Genomic DNA, 16,166 nt, shown 5'->3' with positions numbered 1-16,166 from the left:
TGGTGTTTTGGGGTAGCTGGGATCTCTGTATTATTCTTTTAACTGTGTGTCAATCTAAAAGTATCTCACACAAAAAAGTTTATTTTAAAAAATGGCTGGCGATTTTAAAGCAAAAGAAAACAGGCAAACAACAAACACATCCAAGCACTATTAAGATATGAAAGCAAATCTGAACTAATTCTTATATCATATCACCGTTGTGAGATAAAGCACCATTTATAAAATTCATTAAAAAGAACACCTGAAATTTTTTTTTTCATTTTTGTTTGTTTTTCTAAAAAGACAATCATTCTAGTTCGTTTTCGCTTAGTGAGAGAAAGCCCAACTTAGAAGGAAGAAATCGTGTCTAACGTTCTTTGGCCCACCTCAGAATCGTCCATGGCTGTTTTCAGTATGTTGGCGTGGGCAGTGACAGCCTGGACCGCAGCATTCTGAGCCACAATAGCCTGCTGAGTAATGTAAGCAGTCTGGCTCAGAGCATCTTCTAAGCTCTTGGCTAGTGCTGAAGTTAAAAAAAAAAAAAAAAAAAGTTAAAAACTAGATCCCTCCTGCCAAATGACTTTAATCTTTCCCTCTTCACCTGTTGAGTCTTACACTGCATTTCCCCCTCAAAACAAACAAAATACAGATTTAGCGAATCAAAATTTCACTTAAAAGTATGATAAAATATTAATAATTACTGACTCCAGATGGTGAATCTATGTGGGTTCATTACACTATTTTTACTTTTATGTATATCTGAATTTTTTCAAAATAAGACATGTTTTGGGTTTTCTATATGAAAGGGAAAATCGCAATAGGAAAGGCAAATATATAAAAAGATTGAAGATCACTTAAATAAGCCAGCATATAGTTTAAGAAACAATCAGAAAAATTTTGTGAAAGCGATTATAACTACAGTGAACAGCAAAAGGATAAACATGAAGATATAAAATAGGACATCAAAATCACAAAATGTGGAGGAGGGGAATAAGAAAATGTAGATCTTTTACAATGTGTCTGAGCTTATATGACTACCAGTCTAAGGCAAGCAGATATAGCAACGGGTTAACACACTTGAAAACAAGGGTAACCACAAATCAAAACACGCTACAGATTCACAAAAACCGAAAAGAAAGGAATTCAAACATAATACAAATGAAAACCATCAAACCCCAAAAGGAAGAACAAAAAGAAGAAGAAAGGAACAAAGAAGACATTCACTGGATAACAAGACTTTAAATGGCAAAAAATACATACCTATCAATAATTACCTTAAATGCCAATAGACTAAATGCTCCAATCAAAAGACACAGAGTGGCAGATTAGATAATAAAACAAGAACCTACAATATGCTGCCTACAAAAGACCCACATTAGGGCGAAAGACACACACAGACTGAAAGTGAGGGGATGGAAAAAGATATTTCATGCAAATGGAAGCAATAAAAAAGCAGGGGCAGCAATACTCAGACCAGAAAAAATACATTTTAAAATAAAGGCCATGGAGAAAGACAAAGAAGAAAGACAAAGATGGACACTATATAATGATAAAAGGATCAATATAAGAAGAGGATATTATACTCATTAACTTATGTGCACTCAATATAGGAGCATCTAAACACATAAAACAAATACTAACAGACATAAAGGGAGAAACTGATAGGAATACATTAATAGTAGGAGACTAACATCCCACAGACAGATCTTTCAGACAAAACATCAACAAGGCAAAAGAGATCCCAAATGGCACAATAAAACAGTTAGACTTAATTGCTATCTACAGCGACACTACATCCAAAAAACCAGAATACACATTCTTTTCAAGCGTGCATGGAACATTCTCTAGGACAGACCACATACTAGGACACAAAACAAGCCCGAGAAATTGAGGATAAGTAATTAAAGATAGTAATTATTTCAAGCATCTTTTCTGACCATAAAGGCATGAAACTAGAAATCAAACACAGAAAGAAAAATGAGGAAAAACCTATTACATAGGGACTAAACAACATGCTACTAAAAAACCAATAATAGGTCAACAAGGAAATCAAAGAGAAATCAAAAAATACCTCGAGACAAACAACAATGAAAACACAACCATACAAAAATCTATGGGAGGCAACAAAAGCAGTCCTAAGAGGGACATTCATAGCAATAAAGGCCGTCCTCAAAAACAAACAAATAAAACTCAAATAAATAACCTAACCTACCACCTAAAAGAATTAGAAAAAGAAGAACAAAACCTAAATTCAGCAGGAGGAAGGATATAATAAAGATTAGAGATGAAATAAATAACACAGAGATTAAAAAAATAGAAAAAAAAAACAAAGCAGGAGCTGGTTTTTTGAAAGGGTAAACAAAATCGACAAACCTCTATCCAGGCTCACCAAGAAGAAGAGAGGACCCAAATAAACAAAATAAGAAAGAGGAGAAATAACATCTAATACCACAGAAATACAAAAGAAATCATTAAGAAGAAAATACTATGAACAGTTATATGCCAACAAAGTGGACAACCTTGAAGAAATGGACAACTTTCTAGAAACATACATCCTGCCAAAACTGAATCAAGAAGAAACATAATTTGTACAGACTAATCACTAGAAATGAAATAGAATCTATAATTTTAAAAAATTCCCTGCAAACAAAAATCCAGGATCAGATGGCTTCAATGGGGAATTCTACAACAATATACAAAGAACTTATACCTATCCTTCTCAAATTCTTCCAAAAGACTGAAGAGGAGGGAACACTCCCAAGGTCAATCTATAAGCCAATATCACCCTGATACCAAAACCAGACAAATACACTACAAAAAAAACCCGAAAATTACAGGCCAATATCTTTGATGAATGGAGATGTCAAAATCATCAACAAAATATTAGCAAACTGAATACAACAACATATAAAAAGGATCATATACCATGATCAAGTTGGATTCATTCCAGGGTCACAAGGATGGTTCAACATATGCAAATCTATCCCTGTGATACACCACAGCGACAAAAACCACATGATCATCTCGATAGATGCAGAAAAAGCATTTGATAAAATTCGACACCGCTTCATGATAAAAACTCTCACCAATGTGGGAGAACATAATAAAAGCCATTTATGGCAAACCCACAGCCAATATAATACTCAACAGTGAAAAGCTGAAAGCCTTCCCACTAAATTGTGGAACAAGACAAGGATGCCCACTCTCACCACTTCTATTCAACATAGTACTGGATAGTCCTAGCCACAGGAATCAGACATGAAAAAGAAATAAAAAGGATCCAAATTGGAAGGGAAGAGGTAAAATTGTCATTATATGCAGATGACATGACATTCTATATAGAAAACCCTAAAGATTCCACACAAAAACTAGTAGAACTGATAAATGAATTCAACAAGGTGACAGGATACAAGATTAATATAAAGAAATCTGTTGCATTTCTTTACACTAACAATGAAACATCAGAGAGAAAGTAAAGAAACAATTCCCATTTAAAGTCACACTAAAAAATAAAATAAAATACCTACAAATAAACCTAACCAAGGAGGTGAAAGACCGATACACTGATAAAGGAAACTGAAGATGATTCTAAGAAATAGAAAGATATCCCATGTTCTTAAACTGGAAGAATTAATATTGTTAAAATGTCCACAGTACTCAAAGCAATCTACAGATTTAATGCAATCCCTACCAAAATACCCATGACATTATACACAGAACTACAACAAATAATCCTAAAATTTATATGGAACCAGAAAAGACCCAGAATTGCCAAAACAATCCTGAGGAAAAAGAACAAAGTTGGAAAGATATCCCTCCCAGACTTCAGGCAACACTACAAAGCTCAGTAATCAAAACAGTGTGGTACTGAAAGAAAAAGAGACATATGGATCAATGGAACAGAATAAAGAGCCCCAAAATAAACCCACACAGCTAAGACCAAAAACCAAATGCAAGTAATCAAACGAATGCCCTACATCTGCGCTCATTCTGGCCCTTCTACTCTGTACACAATTCTAACAAACTTGCCTCCTAGGAGTAGGACAGAGCCAGCAAGTTGAAGGAAAACAAGAACCACTCAAGACAAAAAAAAAAAAAAAAACAGAAAAACGTGATGGAGACAAAAAACAAAAAAACCGAAAAACTATAAACAGCTGTCCTAAGAATTTAAAACTAACATCTCTTGGTCCAGCAAAAAGCTACATGCACACTACCTCCAGGGACATCAATATATTGTAGCACAGTACAATAAATTATGTTCCAGGTACCTCGTTTAAGACAGGAAAATACATTTTTAGGTAACTTATATCCGTGTTTTATTTGGCCCTGTGGCAGGCGGGCTCTTAGTTCCCCGACCAGGGATCACACCTGGGCCCTTGGCGCAGAGTCCTAACCACTGGACCGCCAGGAAGTCCCACTAACATTAAGCAAGTGGCCAAAACATAAATAATTTGTGTTCCGCAGAGTATAAGGAATCTTCAGCACTAACCATGATAAAAACAGAAGGACAAAGTACGTGAATCACTTGAATTTATGCGTATTAGAATAGCCCTTGTCACCTGGGTAAAAGTTTAGATGGAAAGAACACAAATGATGAAATAAAGATGGTGAACAGAGCAACACCACTGAAGGAACCACAAAGAGCTGACGGATGAGAAACTTGTGTGACAGCTAAAGAAGAGAGCAACCGAGAGAGATGACCCAAGTACTTAAGAAGCGTCAGGTTTACATACACTCAATCTTAACTTGTTCTTGCTTCTCCTGTTGCGCAAGCCGAGCTGCAACTTCTTCAGGTGGCCGCTCCCTTACAGAAGTTGAGGATGCTTCCTCTTGCAGTAAAACTAAATGAAAGGCAATCAAATTTCAGCACAGAATTTCAACAGCTAATGGGGACATAAAAACACCATCATTTGTGCTTGCCAGATGTATCAACTTGAGGGCATTTTTGTGATAAAGATTCTAAAACCACATCATCACTCAACGATTCCAACATGAAGAAATAAAGGGTCAGCTCTCAGCAATCCCATTATTGGGCATATACCCTGAGAAAACCATAATTCAAAAAGCGTCATGTACCAAAATGTTCATTGCAGCTCTATTTACGATAGCCCAGAGATGGAGACGACATAAGTGCCCATCATCGGATGAATGGATAAAGAAGATGTGGCACATACATACAATGGAATATTACTCAGCCATAAAAAGAAACGAAATTGAGCTATTTGTAATGAGGTGGATAGACCCAGAGTCTGTCATACAGAGTGAAGTAAGTCAGAAAGAGAAAGACAAATACCGTATGCTAACACATATATATGGAATTTAAGGGAAAAAAATGTCATGAAGAACCTAGGGGTAAGACAGAAATAGAGACACAGACCTACTGGAGAACGGACTTGAGGATATGGGGAGGGGGAAGGGTGAGCTGTGACAAAGCGAGAGAGAGGCATGGACATATATACACTACCAAACGTAACATAGATAGCTAGTGGGAAGCAGCCGCCTAGCACAGGGATATCAGCTCGGTGCTTTGTGACCGCCCGGAGGGGTGGGATAGAGAGGGTGGGAGGGAGGGAGACGCAAGAGGGAAGAGATATGGGAACATATGTATATGTATAACTGATTCACTTTGTTATAAAGCAGAAACTAACACACCATTGTAAAGCAATTATACCCCAATAAAGATATTTAAAAAAATAAATAAATAAAGGGTCAGCTCTTAAACCCCTTGTTTTCAAAGATTCATTCAGACTTTGAAATTTAGGGAATGCCTAGACATTGCATAGTTCTGATGAGCATATCATTTACATAACCACAAATACAGATAATTTAACTACCTGAAGTTGCAGGCTTGGGTTTTCCTTCACCAGTTTCAGGGTGATCAGTTTCTGTAGATTCCTCATGCTGAACCAAAGGCGCTGGGACGGACAGTGTGTCACCTGCCGCAGAAATAATTTGAGCTGCCTCTGTAGGTGCTATAAATATATGTTACACATGGTATTTACAGTTTCCTGGGTTAACAGAGAAACACACAGGAATCCACTGCTACTACCTCCCACTTCACATCTGACTCCTTAAAGACACAAACACATGTGCTGCCACTACTCAAACACACAGTCAGGGGCGCTGTCCACTGCACAAACCCACACACAATGAGCAATGGCTGGGAAAGCACAAGAGAAGAGTCTGGTCAGCATCCACCTGCATTTCAACCATTATTCTCAGGCAAGCCTTCTAATAACTGTACTAAATGGTACTAAATCTTGACATGAGAAGGGGACGTAAGATTTACATAACATGGAAAAATAAAAACAAATGAGAAAAGAGCCTGTAATGAAGAAGGTAGATAAAAGAAAGTAACCAAAAACTATTTTTTAATTGCTCTGAAGAGTGGCAGAGGTGAAAGAGGTGTGGGCAAGAACAGCACGGCAATTTTAAACACAAAGAAGACAAGTTCACAGTTTAGATGGTGAGTGAGTAAAGGACAGGACTCGGTTAAAGAAATTACTTCACAGACATATTTTTAAAGAAAAGAAGGTTGAAAAATCAAGAGCTTATAAATTATAAATAAAAGTGTTGATGGAAGAGAAATGAGTAATTCTGAAGGTGGAATAGATGGTGGGGTGGGGAGCAACTAAATGGAGAAAAAAAAATTTAAATAAACTGAAGGTCCCATTTAAGAGTTAAAGTTGGATTATCACAAGGCCCATTAACTGGTCTCCTTGCTGCGTCCGTGGTTCCTTTATCTATTCTCCACAATAGCCAGTAATCTTATTAAAAGTCAGCTATCAAAAAAAAAAAAAAATGTCAGCTATCAACCCCGGCTCATAATCCTCCCAACAACTTCCCATCCTACTCAGACTAGAAAACAAAACTCTTATGACGGCCTCCAACGACTGCCACTATAGGCTTTCTGCTCCCTCTCCATTATTGCTATTATTCTCCTCTTACTCTACCCCGGTTTCATTTGCTCCTTGCTAGAATACGCCAAGCCTTTGCACTAGCTAATCCTGCCTGGATGCTCTTCCCCACCAGCCCTTTACATGACTGACTCCCTCATCTCTTTCTAGTCTCTGCCCAAATGACACCTTCCAGAGGAAACTTTTCTTACCCACTCCATTTAAAATTGCAATATTCCCTCCCACACTTATCACTGTATGACATCCTAGACATAATTTACTTGTATATTTATATGCGACTTCCCTCCCCTCATCCCACTAAGGAATCTTCACAGCATTTGTGTGTTTGTTTTTACTGTTTTGTTCACTGCTATAACCCCAGTGCCTAAAAGACACCCAGCACTTGGCACACAGTAGATACTCAGTATTTACTGAGTGAAAGTCAGGTGATTTAATCAAGGACAGAAGTGAAAGGAGAAACATAATAAATTCAAATGCATGCAGACCAGGTTAGGACTAGGCACTGCTATAAATTAGTGTGGGATTACAATCATCAAGGGGAAAAAATCTGCAGATCAAAACTAGATGAAGACACTTCATCACTAAGAAAGAAGAGAGAAGAAAGAGCTGGTGAACAGGCAGAAAAAAGAGGTGTGGAAAGAGAACAAATCTTAAAATCTAAAGAGAGGGAAAGCTAGGAGTCAGAGAAAAGGAAAAAGAAACAGAAAAATAAGTGTGTTGCAGGCAAGACAATTCTTGTTACCATTACTTAGTAGCTGTTCACAATAAAGCCCAATTTCATATCCCACTCAACCCTTAAAAGGAGAGCCAAGATGACAGGTGAGAATACTCCCTCCCCAAGGTGAGGGAAGAGTCCTTCATGGGGACGGGGCCCCCCTCTTGACCATGGGTACAAATACATTAAAACAATTCATTTACCTATAATTTTAAAAGAATGATTCTAAATATAGGTACCTGTTGTTGAAGCTGAAGTGTCTCCCTTTTGTTTCTGGAGCTGTGAAGCAGGCTGTTTAGATTCTTTCATTGCCTCAGATACACTAGAGGTTTTTAGTGGACCAGACTGAATCTTGGAAATGAAAAACATTTAACATTTCAGATATGACAGTGTTCTTAAAAACAGGCAGCACAAAGTATCTTGTATTATTTTAAAAGTCAAGTTTTTCAGGCTTTTAACATAAAGGTATCAACAATTTACAACAATGTATTTTATTTTTTAATTTTTTTTAAGCTTCTTTATTGGAGTATAATTGCTTTACAACGGTGTGTTAGTTTTCGCTGTATGACAAAGTGAATCAGCTACATATATACCTATATCCCCATATCCCCTCCCTCTTGCGTCTCCCTCCCACCCTCCCTATCCCACCTCTCTAGATGGTCACAAAGCACCAAGCTGATCTCCCTGTGCTATGCGGCTGCTTCCCACTAGCTATCTATTTTACATTTGGTAGTGTATATATGTCCATGCCGCTCTCTCACTTCGTCCCAGCTTACCCTTCCCCCTCCCCGGGTTCTCAAGTCCATTCTCTACGTCTGCGTCTTTATTGCTGTCCTGCCCCTAGGTTGATCAGAACCATTTTTTTTTTAAGATTCCATGTATATGTGTTAGCATACGGTATTTGTTTCTCTCTTTCTGACTTACTTCACCATGTATGACAGACTCTAGGTCCATCCACTTCACTACAAATAACTCAATTTCGTTTCTTTTTATGGCTGAGTAATATTCCATTGTATATATGTGCCAAAACAATGTATTTTATTAACCATAGTAAGAGAAGCCATCGTACTAGAAAAACGCAGTCCAAAAATGTCATTCCAAATGACTAGTCTATATTTTAATAATAACAAAGACTTCTCTTAGGGCAACTAATAAAGTACATGATATATGACCTTCCCTTTAAACACCATTCCTTTTATATATACAACACTGAGAAGGCTATTTCCATTCGCATTCTAAATCCAGTTATGGTGTCTTCTAAATAAATTCAGTTAAAAACAAATGTTTTTTTAGAAGGCTCTGAGTAAAAATGAAAATTCATCTTTTTTCTCTCTAATCTCCAAGATTCCCATACCTGCACACTAAGATATATGATCTAATTGTGAGTAATGCCTGTTTTTCTCTTTCTCAATAACCACCTGCCTTAAGTTTAAGGCACCACTCATTAACAGGACTGCCAGGTGATGTGCCACAGAAAATTACTGAGTAACAGAAATATTTTCATTCACCACCTATGCTGTCCCCTTTTTTGCCAGAACTTGGCAGTGGGACTCAGATATCCCTAAGATGTCTACTCAAACATAATAGAAATGGTTCTGAATTTTGTCACTACCAGAAATCAGAAATATATCCATTTTCGGGCTTCCCTGGTGGCGCAGTGGTTAAGAGTCCGCCTGCCGATGCAGGGGACACGGGTTCGTGCCCCGGTCCAGGAAGATCCCACATGCTGCGGAGCGGCTGGGCCCATGAGCCATGGCTGCTAAGCCTGCGCGTCCAGAGCCTATGCTCCGCAACGGGAGAGGCCACAACAGTGAGAGGCCCGCATACCGCAAAAAAAAAAAAAAAAAAAAAAGAAATATATCCATTTTCTTATTATTAAAATTTTGTTATTTTTTAACTCATGAAATGCATGCTCACTATATAACAAGCAAAATAACATACATCAAGATACATCATTGTTTTAGTTTGCCCCTTCATTGCTCCTTCCAGCACTCTCAGGGAGCCACTGCTAATGCCCTGAAATCTATCCTTCCACCCATGAGCTCAGGTTTATATACATATACAATTTTTCATTTCTTTAAACAAACTAAAATAGTTAATTTTATATTATACAAATTATCATGTAACCCTTTTTTCATTTAACAACATATTATGGACATTTGCTTCTGGTCAAGAAATTCTTTTTAGTTGAATAATATTCTAATTTAATTGTATATCCTAATGGAGTGGCAAATCCCATAATTTGGTCAATTACTCCCCTACTTATGGACATTCAAGTTGTTTCCTGATTTTTGTTAAGCATTCTTGTCCACAGACAACTGAAAAGCACTAGAGTGTGCTGTCTGCAGGATAGTTGCCAGAAGAGGGAGTGCTGGGTCAGAGGGCTTGTATATTTTTAAGACATTACCACTTTCACATAAGGTTCTGGCAACTCACACTTCTCACAACAAATGTGTGTGTATGTGTTTGTGTATAAATACGGCCTATTTCCAGACTCCATTGTTCTGTTCCTCTAATTTCTATTCCTATGTCAAAACCTTATTGTTTGATGAAAGTAGGATTGTAACAGTCAGTATCTGGAAAAGCAAGTGACCTCTGACCCCCTACCCCAACACTTTTTAAAAATGTCCTTGACTAGTCTTATACATTACTTATTCCTCCACATGAACTTTAAAATCATCTTGTCTGGTTCTTCACCCTCTGGAAAAATCAATTAGAATTCATATCAGATGTCTGTGTGTGTACTTATGTACATATACACACATATCATAAAAACATTATTTCTCTCAAATATATACATATTTAAGAGAGATTTGAGAGAAATGCATATATTTAAGAGAAATGACATTTTTATATTACATCCCATCCAGGAACATAACATTTGTCACCATTTAGACAGGTCTTATTCTATGTCCATCAAAAAGATTTTAGGTTTATCTTCTCTCAGTATTTACTGTCTATGCATAAATAACCATGTTGACACTAAAAGGGTTACCATGAAATAAAATGCATAGTTTCTAAAAGAAACAAGTTTGTAAGAAAGCACAACAGTATAGAGTGCTGAATAAATGGTACAAATTAAAAAATAAAAACAATAATTGCTATTGGAATTCAGCTGTGTAGTGAAAGATGCAGGCCTTGAAGAGAACACTGAAAGACAAAAGAAAGGAAGTCACTCTGAGTAGAAGACAAACATGAGAAGAGTTGTACATATGGAAAGGATCACTCTTTAGTTCTCTAGTTTACCAAGGACCTTGGAAGAATGCCTGGTACATAATAAGCACTTGATTGACATTTGAGTAAATGAATGAATGAAAAGCACAAGGCATATTTGTAAGGTAAACAAGTATGAAACTAAGTATTTATGAGCAGGACCATACAGAGATAAGACTGGAAATGTAAATGAGAGCCAGAATGCCAAGGGTACTAAATGTCAACCTAAGAGCCAGCAGAAGTCATAAACTACAGAAATAAAGGAACCAACAGCCAGCTCCTAGGTTAACATTTAACCTCCTGCCTTCACTTTCCTTATTCAGAACATGAGACAATCTCTCTTCTGTCTTTAAAACAATAGGAATCAAAGTTCTTGATTAAGTGATATGATGAAAATATCATGAAAACATCACAGCACTTATTCTAGAAGATTCTCTGATACTGATATAAGGATGGCCTAGATCATGTTAGGAAGAGAGACTGGGGGGTTGGAGACTGGGAGGAAGTGCGAAAGGCTGTGTGTCAGGGGAGAGGAACAGGGCTAATTTAAATACAAAGTGATAAAGGTCAGAAATGAGATAAAGATGGTGGAAAGAAAACAATAAACATTAGAGATCTAACAAGATAGGATAGCTAGGACTTCCCTGGTGGCCCACTGGTTGAGAACCCGCCTGCCAACGCAGAGGACACAGGTTTGAGCCCTGGTCCAGGAAGATCCCACATGCCGCGGAGCAACTAAGCCCGTGCGCCACAACTACTGAGCCTGCGCTCTACAGCCCGCGAGCCACAACTACTGAAGCCCACGCACCTACAGCCCGTGCTCCACAACAAGAGAAGCCACTGCAATAAGAAGCCCGCACCGCAACGAAGAGTAGCCTCCACCTGCCGCGAGCAGAGAAAGCCCACGCGCAGCTACGAAGACCCAATGCAGCCAAAAATAAATTAAATAAATAAATGAATGAATTAAAAAAAAAAGAAATGAATGACATTAAAAAAAAAAGATAGGATAGCTACAAAATATGGGCAGCTGTGAGGATGAATCCAGGAATTCTAACCGAGCTACTTGACAGCGTGGTACAATCTTTAATACATAGAAAGCAAATCAGGAAGAGCGCAAGTTTTGAGGTGGTGGAGTACAGACATGCAAAGTTCACAAGTGGCAATGTTCAGCAGGGTAGGGAAAGTGGGGCAAGAAGAGGCCAAGGCTATTGAGAATGACACCTGAAGTCATGTCAAGGGCAAAAAGAACACTACTCTGAACTGTTCAGCCTGACTGTATGCTCCTGAAATTGCTTCCAGCTCTTTCTCCCAGGTCATGGAGCTTAAAATAGGCCCAGGACTTTAGAATGAAGCCATAGGATTCTGCTCCTCGACTACTGAAGCTGCAACACTACCTCCCTCAGCCCACGTGGACATTTTAAAGTTCAGATGGAAGAATAAATGCTGTAGAAGACCAAGAACATGTTGAGTCATTTGGGGTGGAGGTGAGAGAAGTCAGAGGACACCTGCTCTTCCACATAGTAACTCTGTCATAGGATTGGTCTCGAGACCATGTTAGATACTGCAGAACAGACGTCTACCCAGTTTCTAATAAAGAACTGGTCAGCCATGTCCAGCCTCACAGCATAAAGAAATATCCAATACCAAAGCAGCAAAAATTCATGCTCTCTTTTATACATTTTTTTCAAGCACCCGTTTGAAAGAGGAAATACGTTAACATGTTTAAAAAAAATTTGTAAGCCTAATGGGGGAAAAAGAAGAATATGAAGAATATGCACAAAGTTCCAGGAATACGAGAAGGTATTCCCGTCACAGAATCGGTACGTAGCTGAAAATTCTGTGGCTGTTTTGAGGTCTAAAAGGAGCCATTACTAACTATGACACGTGGGTCCTGTGTCATGGCCATTCCACGTTTATGTTTTTAGTCTTCTAAGTCAGAGTTTGAGGGCTGCAATGCTGTAGGCTGACACAGAACCCCCTCCATCCACAGGGCAGCTGGGGTTACTTCTGCCCGAGCTGCCCCTTCCATTTAGCCTTGTGTGCCACATAATTATTTTCTATACGATGTGGACTAAAGGAGAGCACTTATGGGACTCCAAAGGGATAAAAATCCAGCTCTACGTAATATTACTTCAATTTTTTAAAAAATGAAAACATATACCCGGCAAAATATTTTCAAGATGAAAACAACCTGCTTTTCAAAGTATTCTCTAGGATAAGCTGAAATTGTGCTTAAAACTCTTACCGGCTTCTTTGGCAATGGAACAGTATACGGTGGGGAACCAAGAACCATCTCAAAGAGCTTGTCTGAGTAAGGTATGGTTTTCTCTACATTTTTCCGGAAATGGGAATCCCATTTGGCATACAGGATAGTGCCACCGATACCGCCACCAACAAACAAGATGCCAGCTCCAGCAATTTTGCTAGGAGACAACCTAAGTGAAAGAAACAGGAAACACATTTTTATTTTTTGGCTCTCCTAAACCTACTTCCCTAGACCAATGTAAGAGTCTCAAAGACCTCAAGCCTCTATTTCTCTACCACTGATTCAGATCACAGCAGCCCAGTTTATCACCACAGCTGCACATCACCTTTCCCTGATTTGTTTTTTAATATGTTCACAACAAAAAATAATATTTCTTTATGGATAATTTTTTAACACAGTAATATCTAGGATAGGAAGAATGAAGCAATCTTCCCTTTAACACTTAACACTTAGCATGTTCAGGGACTTCCCTGGTGGTCCAGTGGTTAAGAATCCGCCTTCCAATGCAGGGGGTGCAGGTTTGATCCCTGGTCAGGGAGCTAAGATCCCACATGCCTCCTAGACTTTAAAAATGGTCCACATCAAAAAAAAAAAACAAACCTTGGCATGTTCACAATCACGAGGTTTCCTTTGAACCCAAAAAACAAGTATCACTAATTTTCAACAGTCCTCTCCCTTAAACATTTCCATAAATACAATAAAACAAATGTCAAGTAGAACAAATACTTCTAAAGTTCCAACGTGCTGAGTTCTGGATGTATATCTATTTGCCATAAAGGGGTGGGGGGGTCTACCTTGGATGCCATCCAGTCACCAAAGAACCAAAAGGAGCACCCTGACAAATTTTCGCCTACAAATAAATAATGCTCCAAAGATACTATGGCAAAGCTCCAGTGTTTGTACCCCTTAAAAAAAAAAGATTTTATGCAGATATTCTCATATCCAAAGAACGAACACACACACACGCCCCTCAGCATACAGTTAAAAGCCTATGTATTTACAGGGAGACATGCTACATACCGAGAACCGCCTGGAGTGGAGTATCTACGGCATGGTCGCAATGGACGGAGTACAAACTTCCCACAAAGACAACTCTAGAGAAGAAGGAAAAAACACCACAACCAATAGAGTTATAAGAATCTGGGAGGACTTTAGGGTTGGGAACTCAGTAGTAGTACTTTTATTACCAATACAAACGTCTTCATTAAACAAAAATTTATTTTACTTTCAGAAACCAACTTACCTTACCATGAAACATATTTACAAACCCTTAAAAACAGTGATGCTTCCTACGCCCCAAAGGCTCATATAAAACGACTTTTAAGATTTCAAAAAACAGGGACTATGAGACCATGATCAATTAGCATTTTTTATATTGAGGTACAGTTGATGTATGGTATAAGTTTCAGGTGCACAACATAGTGATTCACAATTTTTAAAGGTTATATTCTATTTATAGTTATTATAAAATACTGGCTATACTTCCTGTGTTGTACAATATAGCCTTGTAGCTTATTTATTTTACAAATGGCAGTTTGTATCTCTTAATCCCCTACCCCTGTCTTGCCTCTCCCCACTTCCCTCTCCCCACTGATAAGCACTGATTTGTTCTCTATATCTGTGAGTCTGTTTCTGTTATATTCACTAGTTTGTTGTATTTTTTAGATTCCACGTGTAAGTGATATCATACAGTACTTGTCTTTGTCTAATTTATTTCACTTACCATAATGTCCTCCGAGTCCATCCATGTTGCTCAAATGGCAAAATTTCATTCCTGTTTATGGCTGAGTAGTATTCCATTTTATACACTCACACACACAGACACACACAGACACACACACACCTTCTTCATCTGTTGGTGGACACTTAGGTTGCTTCCATCTCTTGGCTATTGTAAATACTGCTGCTATAACACTGGGGTGCCAATTAGCACTTTTAATGTTATGTATGCTAATTATTTCTTAGAGACGATTTGCCATGTTTTGTTTTTTATAAATTTATTTATTCATCTAAATCTCAAAGTTCATTTTGGTTTCTCCTAATATATAATTAGACTAAAAGTCAATAATTTTAAGAAAAAAAACTAAGTCTACTAATGTCATAAATGTTCATGTAAATACTTATCTCCATATAAGTTGTCTACCTTTACACAAAAGCAAATGATCAAGACAATGCTGTGTGATTAGTTTTAATCAAAGTAAAGCACATAACATCAAACGTTTCTTAACAAAATGTAGATCCCTTAAATAAAAGAAACAAATGGGCATCTAAATACTATTTGGGGAGGCTTTTGATAAACCTAAGGCCATGCATAGCTATCAATTAGAAATTTCAAACTTATTGTATCCAGAAATAAAATCTTTCTTTATACCAAGTAGGAAATCAAACAGCAGCAAGGGAAAAAAAATGCTTTCTCTAGGTTCCTTGATGAAACTGCATCTAAGGAGTAACAGAAAAACACAAACTTTCTTTTAAAAGTATCTTAAATTTTAAGAAAATATATCACATGATCAGAGAGCACATGAAATTACTCTAGAATAATAGTTGCATTTACATTCTATTTGCCAAAGCCTAGAGGTAAACATCAAATTAACATATTAATACATTTGGGGGAGGAAAAACTGTATGTTTTACAATGTGTAAAGCAGCTATAATTGGTATTTTAAAAGTATTTCAATTATTACCTTTAGTGTAGAATTCTCAACTGAAATTACAAGAAAAGGGTGTTTTCCTACTGTTCTATAAAGCAGGTAGCATGAAATTTCAAACAGAATTGCATCTACTTTCATATATCAACAACTCCATTTTGTTCACTTAGGGATGAAATATTAGGAAACCATTAAAGTTGTGTTTTGTTTAAGAAAGCATTTTTTTACCTCAATGGGTATAAAAAGGTATTTGAGTCAAAAATTAAGGCACTGTTAACGGCGGACAATTAGCTAATTGGAACGTCAAGCAGCAAACGTAATAATGGATCCTTGATTCTGTGTAATACAGAGCCAAATTCAACACTAGAGTCTGAGAACACCCTAATTCACAGCAATATATACTTTTTAACCTGCTCCTTTATCCATCT

At 37.5% G+C, this 16,166-nt stretch overlaps 1 protein-coding gene across 10 annotated transcripts in view; it reads right to left on the bottom strand.

Annotated features, from left to right (window-relative positions):
• IMMT (inner membrane mitochondrial protein) overlaps positions 1-16,166 on the bottom strand; it is a 48,392-nt gene that overhangs the window by 19,532 nt on the left and 12,694 nt on the right. For 5 of the 10 annotated variants that reach the window (XM_067704477.1, XM_067704478.1, XM_067704469.1 and 2 more), the window contains exons 2-7: positions 14,111-14,184; positions 13,070-13,259; positions 7,851-7,962; positions 5,814-5,951; positions 4,713-4,820; positions 366-502 (exon numbers count right to left, since the gene is read on the bottom strand). In XM_067704477.1, coding sequence (XP_067560578.1) covers positions 366-502; positions 4,713-4,820; positions 5,814-5,951; positions 7,851-7,962; positions 13,070-13,259; positions 14,111-14,184 — 759 coding nt within the window. The remainder of the gene's footprint in view (positions 1-365; positions 503-4,712; positions 4,821-5,813; positions 5,952-7,850; positions 7,963-13,069; positions 13,260-14,110; positions 14,185-16,166) is intronic. The other 5 variants (XM_067704480.1, XM_067704471.1, XM_067704473.1 and 2 more) reach the window with 3 other exon arrangements.

This window comes from Pseudorca crassidens, chromosome 14 (assembly GCF_039906515.1).
Source record: "Pseudorca crassidens isolate mPseCra1 chromosome 14, mPseCra1.hap1, whole genome shotgun sequence".
In the NCBI taxonomy this organism is placed as follows: domain Eukaryota; kingdom Metazoa; phylum Chordata; class Mammalia; order Artiodactyla; family Delphinidae; genus Pseudorca; species Pseudorca crassidens.
The sequence above is the reverse complement of the archived record's forward strand: the minus strand, read 5'-3'. Positions and strand labels throughout refer to the sequence as shown.